Source organism: Fringilla coelebs, assembly GCF_963513975.1.
Source record: "Fringilla coelebs genome assembly, chromosome: Z".
In the NCBI taxonomy this organism is placed as follows: domain Eukaryota; kingdom Metazoa; phylum Chordata; class Aves; order Passeriformes; family Fringillidae; genus Fringilla; species Fringilla coelebs.
In genome coordinates, this window is record NC_140031.1 from 65871449 (window position 1) to 65895645 (window position 24197).

Below are 24197 nucleotides of genomic sequence, written 5' to 3' on the forward strand. Positions count from 1 at the left end.
CAGCTCATATCCTGTGGGCAAGTTACACTCATAAATTTAAAAGAGAATACTCCTAACACTTGCTATTAAAACTGGTAAAAAATGTGTTTGTCTAGCTATTTTTATATTTGTTACATTTTTAATCCGCACACATAGATCCATATACAAAGATTTATATATCTTTCAGTAAAACTGGGAAAATTTAAAAGTCTGTGTAGGTTAATACTGTTTGTGTGGGGTGTGTGTTCATGTTTATGTGTAGCAAAAACTTACACAAAAGCAAATTTGGCATTTTTAAATAAAAACAATGTTTATAGTAGTTAGAATGAAAGGAATTACTATTGCATTGAATGTTACTGTTTTAGACAGAAAAGTTTACCACTTTGGGGAATGGGATCAGGAAAAATTAAGGTCTTTGCTCATGGAAAACAACAAAAAAAATTTTATTACTGTTTTATTGAGAAATACTAGTTTTCCTATGCTTGGAGCAGGGAATTGAAATCAGCAACCTTGGTGGTAAATGTAAGGCTTTTTGTATTCTTGGGGGGAAAACCCTAAGATATTTACCTTGTTCTTCCTATGTTTTTTCCTAATGTCCATTGGCATTTGATGTTAGAGACAAGGCACCACGATAAACAGACCTTTGGTCTGGCTCTGGGGTTTTCTTTCATGGCATACACCAGTAAAGAAAATTTCAACTAAAATACTCCTAGTTTGACAGAACTCTAGGGAATTTAAATGCAGATTGTTTTTTTAGATACTGAAAAAACACTACCCTTACAGTAGAAATAAAAATAACCCCATTCCCAGGAAGGCCATTACCTTGCCTACCCTCACTCTTAAAATAATCAGCACAAAGGGAAAGGAAGACCTGGTTTGCAGACAGCAGGGCATACATAACAAATATGACCAGGTGAGGTCACTAAATTAAAGGTCATAATTTAAGTTATGGTTCACACAGCAGACCAGACCAGTATCACCATAAGAAAAGAAAACCAGGCCCTCTGGTGCATTTTTCTTTACCTCACTGTTACCCTATCTGCTGGAGGTGGAGGAAAGCAATCTCTCTGCTCACTTTGAGAGATTCAGCCTTCTCAAATACCCACAGTTTAGTTTTCTAAAGGGACTCCTGGACTACACTGGACCCCAAGAGCTTCCCCAAAAGCCCATTAACAGGTAATAACAAGTAAGAGTTAAATATGCTGGACTTTTGTTTGTTGTTTTGTTTTTTTCTTTTCATTTTAAATTCTTTCTTTCTTATGACTATTGCAGGACCTCCCAGCTATACAGGACCCAAGTAATGACTGCCCTTCAGGGCTCATTACCGAGTTTGGATCCCAAATCTGTCATTAAGTTAGCGAGGGGAAGAGGTCAGGGAATGTGGGGGAAGCAGGGGTGAGAAGGTCACCCATGCAGGGGGTCTATCCCTGTTTGCAAGGCAGATGTTGCCCTTTGAGGCCGTAAGGATCTATTGCTCTTAAGTCACCAGATGTTGCCCATGCTGTTTCTCAAATCCAGGTGGAAAATTCCACCATTAGCACGAAAATTATGAACAATTTTATTGGTAATTTATGAGGAACAGTAAGCAGAGGGAGCTCAGATGTATGTGTAGCAACAAAATATGCATAATTGATTTATTCCACCAATGAATGCTGCCATGCCTGAGTCTAGATGATCAAATATCACTGAGATGTTCCAGTCCAGATATCATTGAGTTTCCAGTTCAGATCTTTATGGACAAGGGCCAGCTGGCAGGTTTAGGCTGGATTCCAGTTTGCCCTGCATTTGCATGCATGGCTGTGTTTTAAACAACTTACACTTCATAACACAATTAGATAGATTTTAACAAATATGTTATGGATGCACATAACAGGGCCTGCCACAAATACTTTCTACTGAGACCAAGCTCCTGCTCTCTTGCAGCAGGAGTGTTTTGCAGTCATTCAGCATTACCCAAAAGGAAGTTGAAAAATCCATGTCACATAGCAAAGGAGTGAGGTTCCTGCATGCACTCCCATGACACTGTTCCTTGTCTGAGAAAGTAATAGAAAATGGTCAAGCTTTTTTTTTTTTTTTTTTTTTTTTTTTTTTTTTGCATTTATCTGTAACACCGCCTAGGCACAGTGCCTACAGTTGAGTTATGGAAACTGTATAGGAGCTTTCCATGCAAGCAGCTAATAAGCAACCAAAATTTGCATTCATGGAAACAGAAACACCTACCTATTTTTCCTCCTAGCAACATTCCAGTAAGTAACACTTGATCTTTTATATCAGTCTCCTGACATCTGCTTATGATTATAATACCATACAGCTAGAATGAAATTCTAGCACTTGAGATTCTGTCGTTGATGAAATAGAATAGCAAATACACAAAGTGAATACAGTCAAGCAATTGCTGTGTGATTACAAAACAGCAGATAGACAAAGACAAATCCCACTGGAAAAGGTTTACATTTGGTTTTCTGTTTATGTAAATGCCTATCTCCCACTTAAGAGCACAGAAATGTGGAACAGAAAAGCATGCCTGGCAAATTCACATTGCTATAACATCTTTAACTCATCTATGAAATGCAGAGAACTTCAGCTTTGTTTGCTAATAAGAACATGTTTGTTTTGTACTTCACGACTGGCTAGACACTGGAGTTTGAATTATGGGAGCTGAATTAGTCAAAGCCACACTGGAAAAACATGATTTCAGCTTAAATCACAATCAAACTTAAATTACAATACCTGAATTAAAGCATCTGAATCACACTCAAGCCTTTGGATAATTTTCCTTCAGATACATTCATGCCTTTGTGTTTATTTTTTAGAAATCAAAACAAAAACCTATCAACATATGTGAAAGTAAAAATAGTGGCAATCAGAGCAATTCAAATATTACTTAAAGTGAGAAGTGCTGGTTTAGCAGTTCAGACTATGATATGTTTTAGGTTAAATGCAACTTCCCTCACGGTGCATAAAAGGAATTAGAATAATATTCCCTTCATCTTTTTCTAATCTTGACTAGACTGTGACTTAGACTTGGTGTTACACAGAAAATGTTCATCTGTCCTGAAATCTGTAGGAGACAGCCCATTTGCCTATAAGGCAAATTGAACATCTCAACTACATAACAGACAAGTCAGTACATCTAAAAGATTTCAGTGCTTCCACTTCCACTTCATGTGCCAAGTTTGTCCTGCTTCTAAGCCCTTTGTCCTGCTGGCAGCTTTAATACATGGTCTTTCTGAATGTGACAATGTAATAAGGAGTCAAGCCTTACCATTGGTGTCTGTGATGACAACACTGGCTTTAGTACTGTCATTTCCTAGCTTGCTGCTCACTCTGCACACGTATTCCCCAGCGTCGGCCAACGTGGCTCTGTAAATGTGAAGCTCAGAGTATTTCCTGTGAAATCAGAAAAAAACTTATAAACATCCTATACTGGAATAACAGTCACTGCATCAAGCAAAGCACTTTTCTCCCCACCTCTTTCAGCCGAAGATCTTGTCTTCCATTCTTACTGACAGATCAACACTATCCAGGCTTGAAAGAAGGGAGGAGAATAAAAAAAATCTCTTACAGGCTGCTGGAAAACAGGCATATTCATGAACCCAAATGAAGATACTTGCTTAGGCTTTCCTGTATAAGAGAAATCTTTGCTCTTAAAGAAAATCTGGAAAACAACCATCCAACAACCATCCTCTCTCAGACAAACTGTTGGCTGTTCAGAAGCCACTGAGATGGATGTAACACTAAAATAGATTACCCTTCCCTGTAGGTTCATATTACCAGTAGTAGAGCTCTGGATAAGTACTACAGTTCCTAACATCTGACTAAATAATCATGAGATTAGAACACACTTTTTAACAGCCTCTGAAGCCCCAAATCATTCTCCAGTGCTAAAAAAAAAAAAAAAAGAAAAAAAAGAAAAAAGGGCAGGAGCACAATTTGCATGAAGCTACATTTTGTTCCTGGCTCAGAGATGTAATTTAATCAGTCTCCAAGGTTTTAAGATTAGATTTTCAAATGCAGAACTCCTGCCTACCCATTAATTTTGTAGGAACATGTTCTGGTGTCATTCATGGGGTCCCCAACTCACAGGATGGCAATAATCCCATTATCTAGACTGCACAGAATGACTAGCTTGGGGAAAATGGACAATTACGGCTGCTCCCAGTTACTGTTTAAAAGAAGTGCTCTGGGGAAGTTTCTGCCTATCATAAAACCTGATCTACAGAATAGTCACTCAGAATGCATGAACACTGCCTTCCCTAAGCAGGCCCACCCTGACTTGAAGGGCTGATCCCCAGGAAGCAGTGTGTGTTTGCTCCCTCTGAAAGCTCATGGTAACCACCACGACTGCTGAGATAAACAATGCCTGGGGAGATGCTTAGCTTCAACACTGCCATGTCTCCTGACTCTCCGTGCAGAAATTACAACTGGTTAGCTCTTCTGCAAATCACTGAGCAGGGGGCTTGGTTCAGACCACAAATAGGTCTGTAGTGGAAGGTAGAGGAAGTGTGGGCTTCTGAAGCAACCAAAATGTCCAATGTTATTTTTCAACACATCCTTGTGAGCCACCCCTACTTCCATCGCAGGACACTGTCCCATCTGCTACCTGCCATCCAAACCCCTGGTCAGTCTTCCCTGCCTCTGTGTCAAACTCCTACTGCTGAGGACTCAGCCCTCACGGAATGAAAGCAGGGTGCTGGGTGGACCCCCCTCTGCCAGAAACCTGCATCACAAGAAGTGAAAGAGGACTGAAAGAAGACTTCTTTCTTGAGGCCACTGAGCTTGCAAGAGGGAGGAGGCACCAAGCCAGGATTTACTCAGATTTTCTCAAATTGTAAAGAAATGAATGGCTGAGTATTTGGGCTCCCTTCTCAGGAAATGTTAGGAGCCCAGTTCCCAGTGCTGAATTAATTAACTGGGTTGCACTTCAGATGGCATATAAGAACAGACTCATGAATACATGAGAAAAAAGTGGTAAAAGCACTGACAGAAAGAATCAAAAGTTGAATGCTATTGTATCTTTGTGTGAAAATGTTGCACCTGAATAACAGCTATGCTTACACAACAGTAAAAGTGGCCTGCTTTTTAATTTTCCTGCTAGCCATTCATCTTCACAACAGCCTGTTGAGGGCCTGACCAGAACGTGGTGTGGTGTTCTACACCACCTAACAGCTTGTATGGACATGAGATGTTTCCTGTATTGCAACAGGTTATCTCGCAGCCATACTTGCAGACACTTGTCTAGATGGAGAGCAAGTTGTAGCCTTAGGAAGCTGCAAAAGGCAATGTAAACAGGCTCAGTGATTTTAAGAACTTGCCGTAATCCAGTGAGAAAGAAGGAAGCACAGCTGCAGCTACTTCAGTTTAATGTGGACACCCATTGTATACTTGCTGCAGTCCTCTCCATACATTAAGTAACATTGATGCAAAACACTTCTGTGGCCTGCTTGGCTTTGTGAAGAAACTCTTTTCCCTGCACATTTATTTTTATTGCTTTTGTTTTACTTGATAAATATGGGAAAAGACAAGGAATTGTGTCTTCCTTTTATGATTTTATTTTTATATTAAAATAGGTGAAGCATCAATATTTCTTACAAATCCATTTCTAGCAAGCCAAATTTACTCTTGGTTTTAGAAAAAAACTCTGTATGGAGCTTTGTCTCTGAGAGCAGGAGAAATAATATGAATATTTATAGCCTTAAAAATATCATTGAGAGGTATTGGGACAGAATTCAAAACAGTCAGAGCAGAAGATGACTCATTAATGGCTGTAAATGAAGCAGTTTCCTAGCAATGCAGTACTCCAACAGTACTGACTTAAAGCCCCTGATAAGGGGTTTTATTTTCAAAGGCTTGTCTTTTTCTCAAACTATACTATGCTACTCCAAAAAAAATGCCACTCCCTGTAAGGTTAGCCTCTGCTGAGTCTTGAGCTCATTGCCACTATGATACTGCTGAGCTTGTATTCATGGTAGGGGAATTTGTATTCATACATGAAGGGGAAAGAAACACATCTGCAAAATGCAGTCCCAGCCGACCTTATCTGATTGCTTGAATTCATTTTGCTTCCAGTCTCCATCTGTCATTCAGAATTGCCTGTCTGCAGGCAAATATCCAGGCTAAGCTTGGTACCAAATCCTCAAGGTACAGGGCAGTTACACACAAAGTTCCCTTGTACACTACTGCACCCACAGCCATCATCTACAAGTGGCAAACACCTTTTCTCTGCCACAAAAAAAAGCCCAAACCTGATAAGGGAATCTCTCTACATGTAATGAAGAGTGCCTGACTTATACAGCACACTGCCCAAACCAATAATCTACAAGTCTCACGTACATTTGAAATCAGAGAAGAAAAATTAAATGCCATCATAGTAGAAGACAGCCATGGGAGAGTTAGCTTGTAGGTGAAACGCTCTTGTCTGGGGCCTGCCTTTTTCTGAAAGTCTGCTGTCAGAAATAGCTTGGACCCTGGACACACAAATGAACCAATCATGGCCTCAACAATCATCAGCAATCATCAGTAGAAACTCACTGACTCCATGCTCTTACAAATCTGAGGTAAAAGTGAGTGCTTTAAATGCATTTCATTAAAAATTTAAAGTCATTCAGTTTCTCCTGGCTCTCCAGTGTAATGAGAACGAATTTAGCCATTTAGTGTGATTCACCTGCCACACTGTCATAGAAGTATAAAATCAGAGTAGTTTGGGTTGGAAGGGTCCTTAAAGATCATATAGCTCCAACCCAACTTCCCATTGACAGGGACACCTTCCACTGGACCAGGTTACTCAGAAAGCTTCCAAGGATTTGGAATCCTTGCACCTTTCTGCGCAATGTGTCAGCGTCTTCCCACACTCACAGTAAAAAATGTCTTCCTAACAGCCAACCTAAAACTACTCTCCTTCAGTTCACAGAAACTACCCCTTGTCATTTCACTCCACATCCCCGTGAAAATTCCTTCTCCAGCTTTCTTGCAGCCCTCTTTAGGCATTGAAAGGTGCTCTAAGGTCTTCCCAAAGCCTCTTCTTCTCCAGGGTGAACAGTTCCCATTCTCTCAGCCTGTCTTCAGAGGCGAGGGGCTCCAGCCCTGTGATCATCTGCTCTTCTCTGGGCTCACTCCAACAGGTCCATGTCTGTCTTGCACTGGGGGTCGCAGAACTGGACACCGTAGTCCAGGTGGGGCCATCACATGTTGGGGCTCTGCACCCTCTGAATCAACCACCCTGAAACTCTCCTAGGGAGCCCAGAGAAGTGGAGCCATTTGACATGTAAAGGACTCTTTGGAAGCTTTAGGCTTTGAGGAAGCCTGCATTGCCACAGGGTTTTCTAAACTCTCAAAACACTAAAATAAGTCAGCATGTGCTCCACTTTGGCAAATCCTTTGATCCAGTATTATCCACATTGGCCAATATGCCCAAACCCACCAAGTTCTCTATTATCTTTTCCTTGACTACTTCAGGTGTAAAGCTAAGGTCTTAATTTCCAGTGTCTGAGACAGACACTTCATCATACTGCCAGATATTATGCAGTTTGTTAAAAAACATAAAGCTATTTAACTTTAGCTCTGCGTACGTAGCCAAACAAAAGAAACCTTTACTTTATTCCAAAAATAAACGTATTTTATTCTGCCATCACACAAAAAGAAGGGTGATTTCTTGCAAATTGATAGAAATCAGGGGCCAATGGGTACTACAAATAAACTTTGTGAGCTTTTTGCAAATGGTTAGAAAGTGTTATTTTCAAGTGTTTGGGTTGAAAGATGCCAGTAAGGCTGTGGTATTCTGCATGCTAACAGTTCTTCAGAAACATAGCCTACTTTTTATGGAGCCATTTGAACTTTAAAACAAACATTAATCCCAGACAACTTATCAACTACTCTAACGTTTACAGCTGATGTTCCTCACACTTTTGAATAGTAAAAAATTCACACTAAAATGCTTGTGTAACAATACAGAAGCATATGAACATGACAAACACTTATCAGCATGCTATCATGAAAAAAACCCAGAATATACATGGGGAAAAAAACTCCTTGATCTCTGATACTGCTCTAATTTGCAATGGGATCCCTTAAACGTGGTTTTGCTTACTGACATGTGCATGTCTTTTATGTGTTCATTTACACTGCATTTTCCCTCCCTCTTTTTTAGCTTTACAACATGTGTCTGTGCCACTTTTTATCAAAATAAAACCTATTTTCTCTTTAGGTGTTCACTTCTACTCAGTCCCAGATGCGCACATGAACAGCAAAAGAAGAAATGGCAAAGCAGTGACACGTCCCCAAACTAAAATGTCAAAGTAGGAAGGCAAAGAATATCCTTCAGATGTCAGCAGACATCCCTTGTCTTTTCCTTTTCTGTACTCTACATCTAGTGACTTTCAGATCTAACTGGAAGTGCTTCTCCATTCCACACTGACATTTAAAAAACACAAGAGAGAAATTCCAACAGTGCATGGTGTCATTGTGACTGGGGAGGCACAAATGTATAGAATACAGGTCAAAGCCTGCACCCTCTTGACTCACAGTGAGTGAAGTCATATTTCTATCTTCCAGAAAAAGGCACAATTTTAATCTTTTTCATTTTGGGGAAGTTTAAACACTTTTTGGCACATCAATCTGAAAAAGAGTCTCACACTTCCACATGCATCAATATCAAATCAATGGCTATCAGTTTCCCTTTTGACAGCTCCTCAAAGATTTTTGGGGGCAAAAAACCCACAAAGAAGTGAGCTGGCAAAAGGCACTTCCTTGATTCAATGCTGAAATGGTGATGGTCAGCCCCACAAGGTAAAATCCTAGCCCCAGTGAGTTTGGTCAATCAGCATCAGCCACAATGGAAGTGGAGGAAATACTGATTGCCCCTCACAGGCAGCACCACGTTGCTGGGAAAGCTGAGGGCTAGGCTCTTACCTGTACATTTTCTTTACAGAATAGACTGAAAATACAACTCTGACATGTGGCTCTGCAAATGAGTCCAGACAATTTGCCAGGCTATCTGCCACCTGGAGCAGCTCCATTTTGCAAATGCTGGAAGGAGACATCACAGGTTCCTTCTTGACATCTGTGGCATGGGGGCTGTGGTGATGCTGCTCTGTCCCTCTTCATGTTTCATCTTGTGTCCCAGGCTGGGGTACAAGAAACTGCCAAGGAGGGTAGGATTTCTGAATTTTAACCTGAAGAACTCTAAATAGTCAAATTTCTATTCATTTATGCCTTGTTTTGCCTAGTGAGGTGAGCCCTGACACCAAGTATGGGGTGCACTGAGCACCTTGGAAAGAAAAGCCTCTTGCATAGCGCATTCCAAACCGTCTGTGTCTTGAATGAGGGGAAGGCATGGCATGGTGTGCCAGAGAGCTCCCCAGCCTACTGAGAGCAGAAGTGAGAGTTGAAACACTGTGTTCAAACAGATTTTCATAGCTGGTGACAATTACAGCTTTCTAATGTAAACAACAAGGTAGAGACAAAACAGCAAAAGCCTTCTCCTGTCTCAATGCAGTAGAAGCATTGTGTAGTTTTCCCCTGCAGAAACAAGGCACCAGTCGATCTTCTGGCACTGGTCATCAGTCACATGTAGGGGGCACTTACTACCAGACAGGAGGATAGGATTTGCATGCTTTGGCTATTTTTTGACATCTGCTACGCCAGTGCCTTGTTCTGCAAGGGCAGGAATGACTCTGGTAAAGGACTACTACATGCTTGCATAAGGCATTCAGAGCTAATGAGGACAGTATTCAGCTCTTCTAAAGGATTAAACTGCTGGAAAAGAAAATCTCTAAAACATTTCAAAATCTGCAACCCTTTGATGATTTTAAGTGTTCTTCGATTTTAGACAATAAATAAAAGATACCTCTATTCTTGTTAGCAGTTTAAAAATGGCCTGTTTCCAAGGTTTACTGGTTGAAAACATAGCCTTTGGCTATCAGAAAAGAAATAGAAATTGAGAAAGGAAAATTAATTATGAAATATTTATATCACACTCACACTTTTTTCATCCTTTCAGGAACAATCATATTGGTTTCTGTTTTCTTAGATTTTCTTCCTCTGTAACTCACAGCTTTCAGCTTTGTGTTACTGCATTTAACAACCTTAATGCTCACGTTCTGGTGAACATCGTTTCCCAGCCCTCCCAGCCCCACTTGAAAGATATTACTTTGTACTTACTTTTGTTTTTTTGGGATCTTGATATTTTCCGGTCTGTTTTTTTTGGTTATTTCCTTCCCATTCTTTAACCACTTGAATCTGAGTGCAGGATACTCTGAAGTGGTTTCACACCTTAGCACTAGCTTCTGACCCACAGCAGCCTCTTGGTTTTTCATTTCCTTCAATTTGAGGGGCACCGCTAAAGAAATAAAAGAACGTGGTGGTGATTAAGCCATTCTCAAAAGGGAAAACACTTACTCAAGTTGAGCTAGGCAAACCATGGATGGTGAAACCCCAACCAGACTAGCAATGCTTCTGCAAAAACCCCTGAAAAACAAAGATCTGTATCGTCCTTAAAGCATAAGGGCACATTTAATGGCAGCCCACCTAGATGCTTTGGAGATCTCCTATGATAGTCTTACAACTTGCAAGCCACAGTGAGAATGAAAGTGCTGGTTCTGAATACAACATGGAGCACTAACAACATTATTTGATTGTGGGCACAAGACAGCACACTGTGGCAGGCAGTTACTTCTGACTGGTAACACAGAAAGGCAAAGGGAGGGTACCTCGCTGCTTTACTAGTTTCAATTGCTATGAGTTACGGGCTACCCAAAGGCTCCAGATGCAATGGATCTGACAGGGAGTTAAAAGCATAAATAAAAGCCCTACAGCCTCCCTCATGTCAGGGAAAGGTTTTTGTTCCAGCCAAACATTACAACCCACATTATACACCTACCTCAAACCTCAGCTTGGCCATATCCTTTCCCTGAGGCAAAAGACAACAGCCTTGGAAGCCCATCAACAGAATCAATATCAATTAAGGGTATTTTGGACCCAGAAGGGGACACTGCATTGAAAAGGCTCAGCCAACACACTGTAGGGTTCCAGCTGATGCATCTCAAATTCTACCGTGTCGTCGCAATAACATTTATTGTATGCGTAAACCTCCAACCGTTTCAGGCTTTCTAAGTGATAGACCTCTAAAATTCCATATGAGTTCTGGTATTGAGCAGAGGCTTCACAAGAAGATGCAGTCCCCCTGTGAGACACTACCCTTCATCTGACCCTGTGCTTTAGCTGTAAATCAGCCACTACTGTACTCCAGTGCATAGGTAAAACACCTACACCTGACCTTGCTTCCCCTGAGGCTTAAGATAACACCTTTACCACACAACCAGGGAAGGCTAAAATTGGGTACTGCAGCTGGTCAGCTGGTGGGTGATAGCCTCCAGTCCATCCTCGCTCAGCTGTGCCCTGCCTGAGCCTCCAGGGGATCACTATGGCCGTGCACTGCCTCCAGCTACAGGGCATTTTGTTTCTTGAACAGCTGTAATATTGTCCAGAGACACAAATGGCCACTGTGGTCAAATAATTCTCCACAACATGCAGACTAGGAGCAGAGCAAAGGGTCTCTGACAGAGCCCTGTGTAAGAAAATGTCCTAAGAAACTGGACACTCTTGATTATGTTTTGGTAACTGCTCCTTGTATATTTGTGGAGACTTACCGACATCAGTTGCTCCTAATTATTATTCCCATAAGACAAAAAACAAGTAGTACCATCATAACCATAATTATGAAAAGCCTAAATAAAGGACTGATATGCACATGTCCAATAAGTGGGTGACTAATGAAGGCAGCAGCATGGCCTGTCCCACATGTCAGGCAGCCTTTCTCACACCAGGAGAGCACAGGGAAACCTTTAATTTCCTGGAAACTGAGCCCAGAGCAGCATAAACAGTGGTGTTTGGGAAAATGTAGTCTGCAGTGAGTGACCAAATGAGGTGATACCTGCTGTGACACCAGCAGAAGACAGAAAATGTCTTTCATTCCTTCTGTCTTATGCCTTCCATAATTAAAAAACTCCTGATTAACAGGAAAGTGACAACTTTTTCCATGCACCTCTGCTGGTGTGGACAACAAGTTTCTGACAGGAAGTGTTCTAGACATCAGCAAAATGTCTGAGAGAGAGACTTCTCCAAGAATGGCATCCAAGGATGTTGTACACACAGGGCAGGCACATCTGTCAGTGTTCTACTGGGATGGATCAGGTGAAGGCCCAGCATTTCATGACAAGAAAATCTTCTCATATGTTCGTTTCCATTTTCTCCCACTGTCCTAAACAATTTTGGAAATTTCAGTGTGTTCTCAAAATGCTATAAAAACAACTTTTGATTTCGGAAAAACAAGCGCCCACACACCATCCTGAAACCAATATGTTTAAATACACACACTTTTATAAGTGTGTGCTTGTGTATATATATATTTGTATATATATATATATATATATATATATACATTTATACAAGACATGTAAATATTGTCTGAATAAAAAATTTTAGGCTAATAATGTTTTAAATTTCCAACAAAAATAATTAGCATTAAGTAATAGCCTTACTACTGAGGCTTGTGTTAATAGCTTCATTTTGTCATTGAAGAGTTATAGTCTTTTGTCACTATGTAAGAAAAGGAGATGCAGAGGTTTGAAATACAAAGGCAATATTCCTTATTTTACCATCTTTCACTTGTTATAGTCCCAGTCTGTATCTTGCATAAATTAAAAGCATCACCACAATTGCAAGGATTAAAATTTTTTTACTAAGAACTTCAACTAGTTATTGCCTGTTCTTTCAACATAGCAATGTGAAACTGGGAATAAAAGAGAGATGCCATTTTGTTCCTCATTTTTATTTTAATACTGTATTATCTGCTCAAAATGACTTGCAGATTTTTTCCTCCATCAGAGCTGTCAGTGAAAAAAAGAAAAGCGTTAAATTAATATGCTCAACTCTTGCCATAATTCAGGAGTTACCGGGAAACATAAAAGAGGATTTAATCAATGGCAGTGACCCTCACTAATTCACAGTAACTCGCTGTCCAAGCATGCAGGGTCTCCAGGGAAAACAGTAAAAGCTGTTCACAGACATGACAGAAAAGAGATTGTTTCTTGGGTTTTTTTAAAATTCTTTTCATTTACACGATGTTTGTTTCCTTTCAGTTGCAGTTTTGCAAAAGTTAATCAGACCCGCCAGGCATATGAGAAAGCTTGTGCTGATAAAACTACAGCATTGTACACTTGGATCAAGATCAGCTACAGCTTCCACTGTTGCAAGAGGTAGCTGAGTTTCATCACAGTCTGTGCCAATTCTATGGTGCTGGTAAGACAGGACTTTGTCTGCAGGGTAAAAATGCTTTTAGAAGAAACAAAAATGTTTATGATTATAACTAGACACGGCTCCTCCTGATACTGCCCTCCCCTTGCCTCTTCACCCATTCCCCCTTTGTCCCCTCAGCATCTCCTGCCAGCTTGGCTCCCTTCCTCCTCTCCTTGCTGTGCCTGTCACGCAGGACCACTCCTGCCGCCGGCGAGGTTTCTGTCCGCTGTGTGAGACTGCCATGGCATGCAGGAATGAGGCAGGAAGGGCAACAAAAACACTTTCTGCATTTCCTACACATTGAAGTGCCACTGAGGACACAAGGACTCAGTCAAAATAAAAATGGATTTTTCATTCACATCATTTCCTACAGGTAACTATTTGGGCAGTGCCTTTGTGAGCAGCTCTGGTATGGCACCAGCAGAGGCATTGCACATGCCATCCATCACAGAATGACAATGGAGCAAAGAAAACAGACAAATCCTGAAGAGAAACTGCATCAACTAAGTGTGGAAGCGCCCCGAAAGAGGAGCTGCTTGAATGAAAGATCTGATGGGGCATCTACTTTGTCTGCATTCCTTGTGCCAAAATGCGGTAGGGCCTCACATTTAAGAGTCAATTAGGCACACAGAAAGGCACCCAGGCTTCTCACACTACGCAGTCAGGATGTCTCTCTGTGACCCATGGACCTCCCCTGCTTTGACAGACTTTCTAAGAAAGCAGCAAGGGTGATAACAGCGAGAGAACACAAAGCAGCGGAGCAGTTGTGTCAGCAAAGCCGCGCGCAGTTGGAAGGGTTTAACAGGCAAAAAGCAAGCAAGGTGTTAGATCTTTCCTTATTAACATGGCTTGAATAGCTGTCATTTTGTTAGCAATTTTTTTTCAGAAACTCATGTCTGCTGGCCTGCATAATATCATTGCAGATAAGGAACACGAATTTCCATATTCTCTCCACAAAAGACCCACTGATAATGTATGAGTGCAGATAACTTCTTCTCCCCGGACTTGTGAGTTTGGCAAATAACATCAATCTCCTCACTTTCAGAGCTTGATTGTATAGTTAATCTACATGGAAGCTCAACACATTGAACAAATTAAACAGGAAACCTGCAAAATATTATCACACAACCACACTCAGCTGAAATTCCATGAGTGGTTGTTTTTATTTCCCTGTCTTTTCTTTCCCTAGGAAGGCACAAAGCCTTTTAAGAGCCTGAGCACAGGAATGTATTAGGCATGCTTGCCAGTAGGCACATGTGCAGAGTTTGCTGCACAGAATTGTGACAAACAGCTTGGTGAGGGGTAATAGAAGCCACAGGAATAACACCCATTGCCTTGGCCTCAGACTTACTGCCTTTTTTTCCTTTTTTTTTTTTTTTCTGTATAATGCTCAAGGCAGGAAAGTAATGCAGAGCAAATTACATTATTTCCAAAAGCCTTCTCCCCTTGCACATGAGATTATAATCAAGGTCAGACTTACCATCAGCAGACCAGGTTTTCTAAACATATAAGCTGCACTTTAAAATGTACACTGCTCCCACTTAGACAAAAAGCCTCCCTGCAAAGCCCCCAAAACCCTAACCAAACAAATAAACAAAACCACCAAGCCACACAACAGTGAAAATCCACAAACAAATAGACAATTAAAACCCACGAAAACTTTTGGTTTTAATCCTCCTGTAATTCTCTCAGGCAACATTTGAATTCTGAACACTTTTCAAAATCTGACAATTTCCTGCATGCATCTCTGCAGGAAGAGTCTCTGTGCAGATTACCTACCAGATAAAGCACTGTGCAAAATGATAGAAGATAATCCCAAACACCCAGCTCTCCAAAATACCAGAGTAACAGAACACGAGCTGAAGGACTGAAAAACCAAACAAATGATTTGGCTACTTAATGGGAATTTCTGAATTATTTTGAAAATACTGCCAGATGAATTTCAGGTCAGGGTCTTGATACTTGAATACTTGTGTCTGCACAGACAAGAGCAAAATTAAAAATGCAAACCTGACATTTATCTTGAACTACACATAAAACCAACATCCACAGAACATAATTCTTTCTAGTGATGTTAAAATGAAATCTTTACAGAAATTTTAGGTTTTGCAAAAGCCAAATAAAAGGCAAGTACCAAAGATGACCATGGCTAGCAACATGGTCAGGAGCCAAGAAATAGAGCAGTAGAGAGACCCAGCACTACAGCCGTGCTCTTTAAGCACTGAAACAGCATGGAAGCAGCAAATGCCTCTATAACTACTCCAAAAGCCAGTCACAAAGACAGCTGCTAATCTGACAACCAGGTTTAGGTATGATGGTACTGAAGTCTCACTTGGTCCTGCCAAAGTAACGCTGCACCAACAAACCCACAGATCTCTACCAAACATATTTATTTATTTGGTGTGAGATGCTGTCAAGTGCTTGCTGTGTCATGCCAGTGTTCATGGATATTTATCCCTAGTCATGAAACTGCTCTGGGAGCTTGCATTAATCTTCTCTGCATTCTCTCTGTCACAAGCCCAGTAAACCCTGCCAATGAGAGTGCCATGGGCCAATTCATAATATGGCCTTGGGAAGGCAGGATTTTCAACAGGACACTGAAAAATGGAATATGGAAGAAGTACTATGCACATAGAGTAAGAAGCAAACAAGCAAAAAGCATCTCCAGCATAGTGAAAAAGGATGGTAGTGACAAAGCAGTGTGTCTAGAGGTATTGCGATCAGGAGGAAAGCCTGAGAGCACCCATTTATTCAGTGTAACATGATAAGGACAGGCTGTCCATTCTCCTGCAGACACTCAAGATATCAGTTTCTGAACTTAGGCCTCCTCAGAGACAGAGAACTGTGTTCAAAGCAAAATGTAGGTTTTGCAAGGGAAGCTGGGTGTGAGCAAGTCTCTAACCTAAAGATTATGATTTAAAGGTCAACACCTAATTTATTTACTGATGATCGTGTCTGCAGGAACACACTGCCTGATTACATTAAATACTCTCCCTGATTCGCAGTGCTTCAGCTGACTCCAGCTGGCTGCATCCCTGGTAAGCTTTGATGATCCTGTTAGACACTGTCAATACAAAACCCTGATCACACAGACTGAAAATATGGACAGTGTAAATATGGACAGTGCAAAACAAATATAGTTGATATCCAAAAAGTGATTCAGGTAAAACAGCTTGTAAAGTTGATGGAAGAATATGCAGGTTCATATTTTACAAACCTAAGTGCATAAAAAGGGACTCCAGAATCTTGACTTGAACGCTAAAATTAAAGTAAGCCAAAGCACAGAAGCGCTGTGCAGGCTAAGTACCATGGACTTCAAAGGGATTTGCAAGTACTCAGTAATTTAATTTTTTTTTTTCACATGAAGCCACTTTCAAATTAGGAGCTGAATTTCAAGATTGCGGATTTAAAAAAAGTTGGCCTCAGGTTGTGTGCCTTGAAGTGAGATGAAAGAAGGAATTATGTAGCAGTTTGCCATACCATACGTGTATGTCCTTCTCTTGTTTGCTCTCTAGTGTAAGAATGTTAAGCACTAATTTCAACTTTTTCTTGAAAAAAAGTCATTCAGTGACTAATCAAACAGAGGGCAGTGCAGCTGACAGAACCACGTAAAAGCAAAGGCTGCAACTACACTGTTAACTTGTCTGGGTCTCAGCCTTCACTTTATGACCAGAGCTGTAAGGTTCAGCAGATCACTGGACTGAGGAGCATGGAAAACTTAAACTTTGGGACTTTGGGTCTCAGCTATGGTACTTGTGGAGCTACATTGCTGTGCCCTAAGATAATGTCGGGAAGAAGAAACCCAAACAAATGGTATAAATTCAGAAGTTATTTCTCTGCATTAATGATAAAAAACCAGCATTATTCAGCAACTCCTTTTTTTTTTTTTGTTTGTTTGTTTGATTTGTTTTTGTTTTTTTTTTTTTTTTCTCTTTTTGGTAGAATTTACTTTTTTAAAAAGCTTCCTTAGAGCTTTAGCCCTTCAGGATTTAGCGTCTCAAAAGCGCTGCAGCCATCTCCTCCTCTCCCTCTCACATTTCATATTCTCTGGTCTACTCCTGTTTTGACATCACCACATCACCAGAAAACACAGAGATTTCTGTGTGTCAGATCCTGTAAGCTTTGCAAATCCTATGCACTATATTATATTCCTTAACTCTTGTTTTTATCTCTGGCCTCCGGTTGCTTCTCCACCCTTTCAGCATTTGTCTACCATGCTCTTTCTCTTCACACTGTTCCAGCAAAGCTGGGATTCTCACATGCAAAGGATATGAGTCTGATCCTAGTCACAGAAGCCCATTTTTCCTTCTGGCTTACGCTGTTCTCTTGGCTTTGTAGCATTTTCTGATTCTGCAATAGTTCCACTTCCCAGACAAAGTGTACCATGACTCAGCCAAGAAATTGCCCAGTGCAGATCTACCCATGGCAGGCTTTCACATGTCTAAAAATCCTCCTCCTCCTGAGGCTGTGGAAGTCTTAAGAGAAGGAGCAACAATACACATGCAGCAACACTGCTAGCATGCTTTTACATCGCTGGTCAGAGGTATTTCTCATTGAGTATGGCCCATTGTCCCTACTCCAACAGTGAGAGCTCAATCATACATGTATAGGAGAAACACCCTGCATCACTCAGAATTTCAGTAACATCAGGAAATGTTATGGTCACTGTACACACATAAGCTTTCCCAGTATTAAAATAGTTTTCCATCTTGAACAAGAGAAACCAGAAGAACCTGCTGTCCACAACGATATTTTATTAAAAAACAAGAAAACACAGGGAGCAGGGAATGCCATGACAGGTGAAATACAATGGAAATGGTGGTCAGAAGGCAATACCCTGAACGTGGAATGAAGGTTACCTTAAAAGGTCACTACTAATCACCTTCTCCTGTATGGGTTCACAGAGGTAGTCACTGCCACCACTAATAAGGACACATGAGTAATCTGAGTTTAGGGATATAACCACTGGAATGAATAATTAGCATACAGGAAGAAACAAAATGGAATTCCCCAAAACAATTGACTCCCCAAAGACCAAAACAATCTCCCTCTCACTAAGTTCACACAGAGGCCAACACTTTTCACAAATTAGACGAGAAAATGTCTGGATAGCCCAAGACACAACTGGAAGTTTAGGAGGTTCATTTGTCTGCCCTTGTTCCTAAGCACAAAGAACCACTCATCCACGTTGAAATTTTGGGGTGGGAAAGTGGAAAACCTAACCTGAAACCTGTCTGCTGGCTTGCTTGACATGAACAGAAAGAAAGTCAAATCACAGAAATGAATTTGGGAAAACCAAGATTAATTGGAGCATCAAAATGAAGAGGTTGCTGTTGCATTACTGGCTGCATAAAATATTTACAGCAGTGTGAAGAATTTTGAAACTTTGAAGACACTGATTTGCTTATGCAGAAGTCAGACTTAACACTGCGGGTATGGTTCGTCATTCGTCACTTTCCTTCTCCTCCTCTCATTTAAATTCTTGTGGTCAGCTCTCCTAGCAATACTCCCTTTCTAGGATTTGTGTGGGTGTTCAGCACAGGCTGTAGAAAGATGTAGGCCTACAAAAACATCTGTGTACTAAAAGACTGCACAGATTGGAAAGCAACAATAGTTCTTCCACTGCAATCTCAAATGTTTTCTAATAATTTTCTTCTGGTGTTGGTCACAGACAGAGCAGATGACATGCCAGTCCCATCCCAGCTATATAACAACTGAAAATTCAATGTGCCCTGCCCTCTACTCAATTTGAAATATGGCTGCTTTTGTACCTGCACACTAAAGGAAAAATCACGAGGTCTGACAATTCCAGAAGTGACACACTCAAAACAAAAGGACATGTTCTTCCCCAGGGACACAGCACAGCTAGTCCAGGTCACTGCAGCTGACGAAGTGGCCATCACTTGGAAGAGCCTGTTGGAAAATTATTTTTCCTATTTTTTTGTTTTGGTTTGGTTTGGGGTTTTTTTGTTTGTTTGTGGCTTTTAGGTTTTTGGGTTTATTTTTTACAGGAGGAGTGCAAACCCTTTAGCCAATGAGACAGAAAGCCAATTGCCACATTTCAGGAGTCAGGGAACTGGATACACCTGGGCATTTGAAAAAAAATCATGAACTCAAACCCAGCTCAGCAAAAATTCAAACATGGCATTTACCACTATGGACTTGCACAGTTGGCAGAGAGATTTCATCATGTACCCTTCAATATAATTTACTTCCAACATACTTGAACTCCAATTTATACTCTACAGCTATGGCAAATCAGAAATGGAAACTGCAGTGAAAAGGATGCATTTATGTCACAACTGTTTGAAAACGTATGTGCTATCTTCAGACAAATGAGAACTTGAACAGAATTCTTACAAATACTGCTAAATACTTGCAATTGGGAGCAGCTTGCAAAAATACATAATTGGAAATCTCCCTGTTGGCTAAATTATTATACAAGATTAGATATCCCTTACAGGCCAGCCTCCAAAAAATCCATAACCACATGGTAAGTAAAGCATGCAGATACAGGCCATGGTGCAGCAATCACTGGAGGAGGAACAAGACAAATTATGCACCTCTGAAATGGTTTTGGACTCAGGGCAAAAGTTAAAAAATTATACAGGGAAAATTATACGGCTTTTTAAAGTATACTCTGGCACCAGTAGGTGCTGGACTTGCATACTGGAAAATGCATGTGAATGGTAGGCAGTGATCCAAACAGGAGTGGAATCTTCACACAAATACAGAAAAACTGTGACACAGATCTCCAGGCCGTCAAGTCCAGCCTGGGGCTTCTGGTCTACAGCAATGTAGCCCACGTTGCCAGTTCAGCCTTTGATCAAGACCTCTCAAGGGCCTTAAAATCTATGAGTACTTGAAAAAGACTAAAACATGCATCAAACAGGCGGTGATTATGTAACACTCTAACCCTTGTGATGGTGGACACCAGTAGTGTCAAGGAGGAATTACAGCTTTTATTGCAGAGCAATGGCATTCCTTATGTAGAAGCCACCGGTGAACCTTGTGGACCAGCTCAAATATACGAAGGGTAGCAAGCAATGTGTATCATTTACCAAGCCTATTCCCCAGTCTAGAGTCTCCATTAGCAGAACAGCATTTATACGGTAAATTTTAGCTAAAAAGCACTTGGAGAATAAATTCCACATAAATTCTGAATAGCCTGCCAGCAAAAAGAATAAAGACATGGTAAATCAAGTAAAACTCCCTTCCCCCACTACTTTTTTTAAAGTTACTAGTGATTTCTGTGTGTCACAGTTTTGGATAAAATCACACCCTGAAAATTGATTATATCAATTTTCCAGTATCCAGGGCTTTACTTACTATGATAAGAACTGAAGGCCTAGCACAGAACTAAGGTAAAATTTAGGCCCTGTGAAAATAAAATGCTTTGTCATTGATTCGTTACAGCTAGACTTTCACCCCAGAAGATGGAGAAATGTGCTACAGTTTTACTGAAGGAAAATATAGAGACCTTATCTATATCCAAATTTGCAGGGATCTAATTAAAACATAAGTCAATTATATTTAAACCAATGCAAAGTCTCACTGTGAACACATTTAAACCAATTTAAAGCTGATCTATGATTAAACTCACATTAAAATCAATTCCTTAATAAATTAAGTTGAATCAATAAACTTCTGGATTAAATTAGTCCTAACAGGTCTTTCTAGAGGCAACGCTCTCTTTGCCTCAATAATAGCATTAAGAAATCTGAATTTAATGACAATGACTTTTGTGTGCCGACACTGTTACATGCATTCAGCATCCAGGGCAGAAAGACATCAATGTGATCATAAAGTTCTGCACAAAAGGACTAATCAGAGTAATGTCCCAAACTTTTCTTAGCCTCCATTTTGTTTCATTCTAAGGGAAAATAGCCTTGAGTACAATACAATAATTTTTCTACTACTGAGCTGGCGATTTTTGTATATCAATTTTCTGTGGTTTATTTGTTCCACATAATATCCACTAGAAGTTCCAGTTTGTTGTAATTTGTGCAACAGGAAACTTTTCCTTTGCTTTTACTTCCTATCCAAGGCACCAACTTCGGTCATAAATCATGTGGACTAAATACACAGAGCATGCAGCATAAAATGTGCTTTTTTTTGCTGCTGAGAAATTACTGAGGAGCACTAAGAGAACAACTGCAAACCAATCTGTGGCAAAGATGCTTTCACAGAGCCACACCACATCTCAAACCAGCTCTGCACAGGTTTGGACAGGTGAGCTCCAAGGAAGGCAGCCATCTACATAATCCTTACTATATTAAAAGAATAGAAAATCTCACAGAGTACCCTGAGAAAGTCCAAGTTAGGAAAAGTCCAAGTTAGGAAAAGCAAGAAGGTTCTCAGCCCTTGGTGCTGGCGTCATGCTGCAGCAGCCTGGCAGATTGCTTACCTATTTCTTGGAGAACCAGAAATAAAACAAATTCTCCAGCCCCAACACATGAGACCCCTGTGCCTCTCTGAAGCAATCTGAAGTAAATAACTTCAAAATCTGTTAGAGGAGGGGCTGCTCCATATCAGGCACAGGAACGATGCTTCCCCAAGTGAGACGAGATCAAGAATGAAAACGGGTTCAAATCTCTCTTAGGGACTATCTGCATAGTGTTCAAACTGATTCTTACACAGTGCCAGCCTTTTCTTTCTTTAACTAATCTTAAAAAAAGACAAAAGAAAAAAGAGAAAGGAAAAAGAGAAAAAGAGAAAAGAAAAAATGAAAAAGATAAAATGGAAAAAGGACAGGGAAAAGGAAAAAAAAAAAAAGAAAAGAAAAAGAAAAAAAGCAGAAAAAATGCAACTCCCCAAGCAACAAACCAACAAACTCACAACAACAAAACAAAAAATCCCCCACAGACCAGTCTTTCAGAAACCAAACAAAACCTCATTATCCTAAAAAGATGGTATCATGTCAAACTACAATCTAGATTTTCACTGGAAATAGCTCAGAACAGGCAGAATGCATAACTTTCTCCTCAGCTGTGCTGAACTCTAGGGGGTTGCCAGTCATCTCTTTTGTCCACATTTTCTAGAAGACATGAGAATGAAACTCATATAACACAAAAAAATCAGAAATAAAACCTTGATCCTAAAAGGGTTTTGAAAAACAGGGGTTTATGAGGGAAGCTTATGAATCTTACCAGGAGAACTACCAGGAGTATCAAGTTTCCTGTAAGACTCAGTCCTGCAAGGTGACATGACAACAGATAACAGGGCTGTCTCACAAGAAACCCAGTGGCAGGTAGGATTCACTCCTTGCTACTGTGTAAAACCGAGTCTGCTGTTTTCCTAAATAATGCATGAACACACTTTGTCTTTTCTACAGGTTGCTTTGTTGTTGTTGTTATTTTTGGTTGGCTTTTTTGTTTGTTTCTTTGTTTGTTTTGTAATTTTTTTTTAAACTTCTGGCTATTCTCTCACAGATTGTTCCACTGCACTTGAACCAACATGCACATCTCTGCTTAAAAAAGCTCATTTATTCTCTTTCATCATGACCTAGATGATGATCTGAAGTCCATAGAGCAGACCAGGACTCTCTCTTGGGTCTCACACACTCTTATGCTTGGATATCACAACAGCTAATAAAACACCCTTATTAATTACAGTCCAGGATCCTACTGACACACTGGAGGGAAGATGTACCCCGGGGAGATGCAGCCACACATGGGCTGGAAACTCCTGTGATAAACAGAGAAAGAAGTGACACCCAAACTGCTGTCTGATGGACTGGAACCTGATTCCAGACATGTCCAAATGTCCATTTCAGTACCTCCTTCTGGAAAATTTGTCCCACACTGCTAAGAACATAATAATGAAAGCTATGACAATGACAGCTATAAAAGACTGATGGAAGAAGCTAAGGAAGAATCACAACAGCATCAGAAAACAATATTCAGGAAAAAAGAATATAAAGGACAAGTTCACCGCATCTGCTGAAATTTAATATCCTGAGTCCCTCTTCTGGCTGCAAAGGGAATTCTGTGTAGGAAGTAACCAAGCTGGACACCATTACTGTTAGGGGATATGGAAACAATTAATAGAGCAAAATACTTCGTAGATGATAAGCATTCTGTTTTCAGAATATTACCTGATTCCTAATCTGTAACTGGCTACTGAAAGATGTCATAAAACCCAATGGCTGAAAAACATAATAAAAAAACCCAACAGTATAATTACATGGAAAGTCTGCCATACTTGTCCATTTCAATCACTGCTTCTGGAAAGAATTTAAGGCATGCTTTGGACTTTGCAAGATGTTATTTCCAGGTCTGATCTTTTCACATACTGCTTATTCCATGAGCTTCATGAATTTCCAGTAGTAAACAGATCAAGGATTGAGGAAAAGCAGCATCAAATTAGTGTTTTCCTGAAGCCTATAGCACAATCAAGCTATTTGCAATGGAGGAAGAGGAAGTGAGCACACATTGTGCGTTCAGGGATTCTCAGCAACAACTCTGATGCGAGTCGAGAGAGAATAGAGCAGGATCTAAATCCAACAAATCACTAACAAAGGGATTGTCTTGTCTGGCAGTGCAAGGCACCTCCATCTGCAGCCTCTGCAGACCTACCCAGGGCTGACTGAACACCCACCAAACATGGAATACAACCATGGGAGCCAAGGTTTCCACACTAAGAAAGGCAAATAGCTCCAGGGCTAGGTACCTTCTTTCTCACAATATTTTAATCCTAATCTTTTTCAGTAGATTTAAAAAGAAAAGTTTTTAATTTAATTAATTGAATTCCTCAAGACAATCAGTACTGAGGAGATGGCATTGGTTTTGATAGCACTGAGATGTTTGACAGCTGTTTATCCCCATGGCTTGTTTCCCAGTCAAAACATTCTTTAAGTAATTGGAGGAAGCACTGAATTTAAACAACAGGTTTTAACCCACTTTTTCTTTTCTCATACATCATTC

The 24197-nt window shown here is 40.4% G+C and overlaps 1 protein-coding gene across 1 annotated transcript in view; it reads right to left on the minus strand.

Moving 5' to 3' along the window:
* Positions 1 to 24197, minus strand: part of NRG1 (neuregulin 1) — a gene marked incomplete at both ends in the record, with an annotated part of 170764 nt that overhangs the window by 129850 nt on the left and 16717 nt on the right. The window contains 2 exons of the mRNA XM_084225540.1: positions 3245 to 3369; positions 10138 to 10315. Coding sequence (XP_084081666.1) covers positions 3245 to 3369; positions 10138 to 10315 — 303 coding nt within the window. The remainder of the gene's footprint in view (positions 1 to 3244; positions 3370 to 10137; positions 10316 to 24197) is intronic.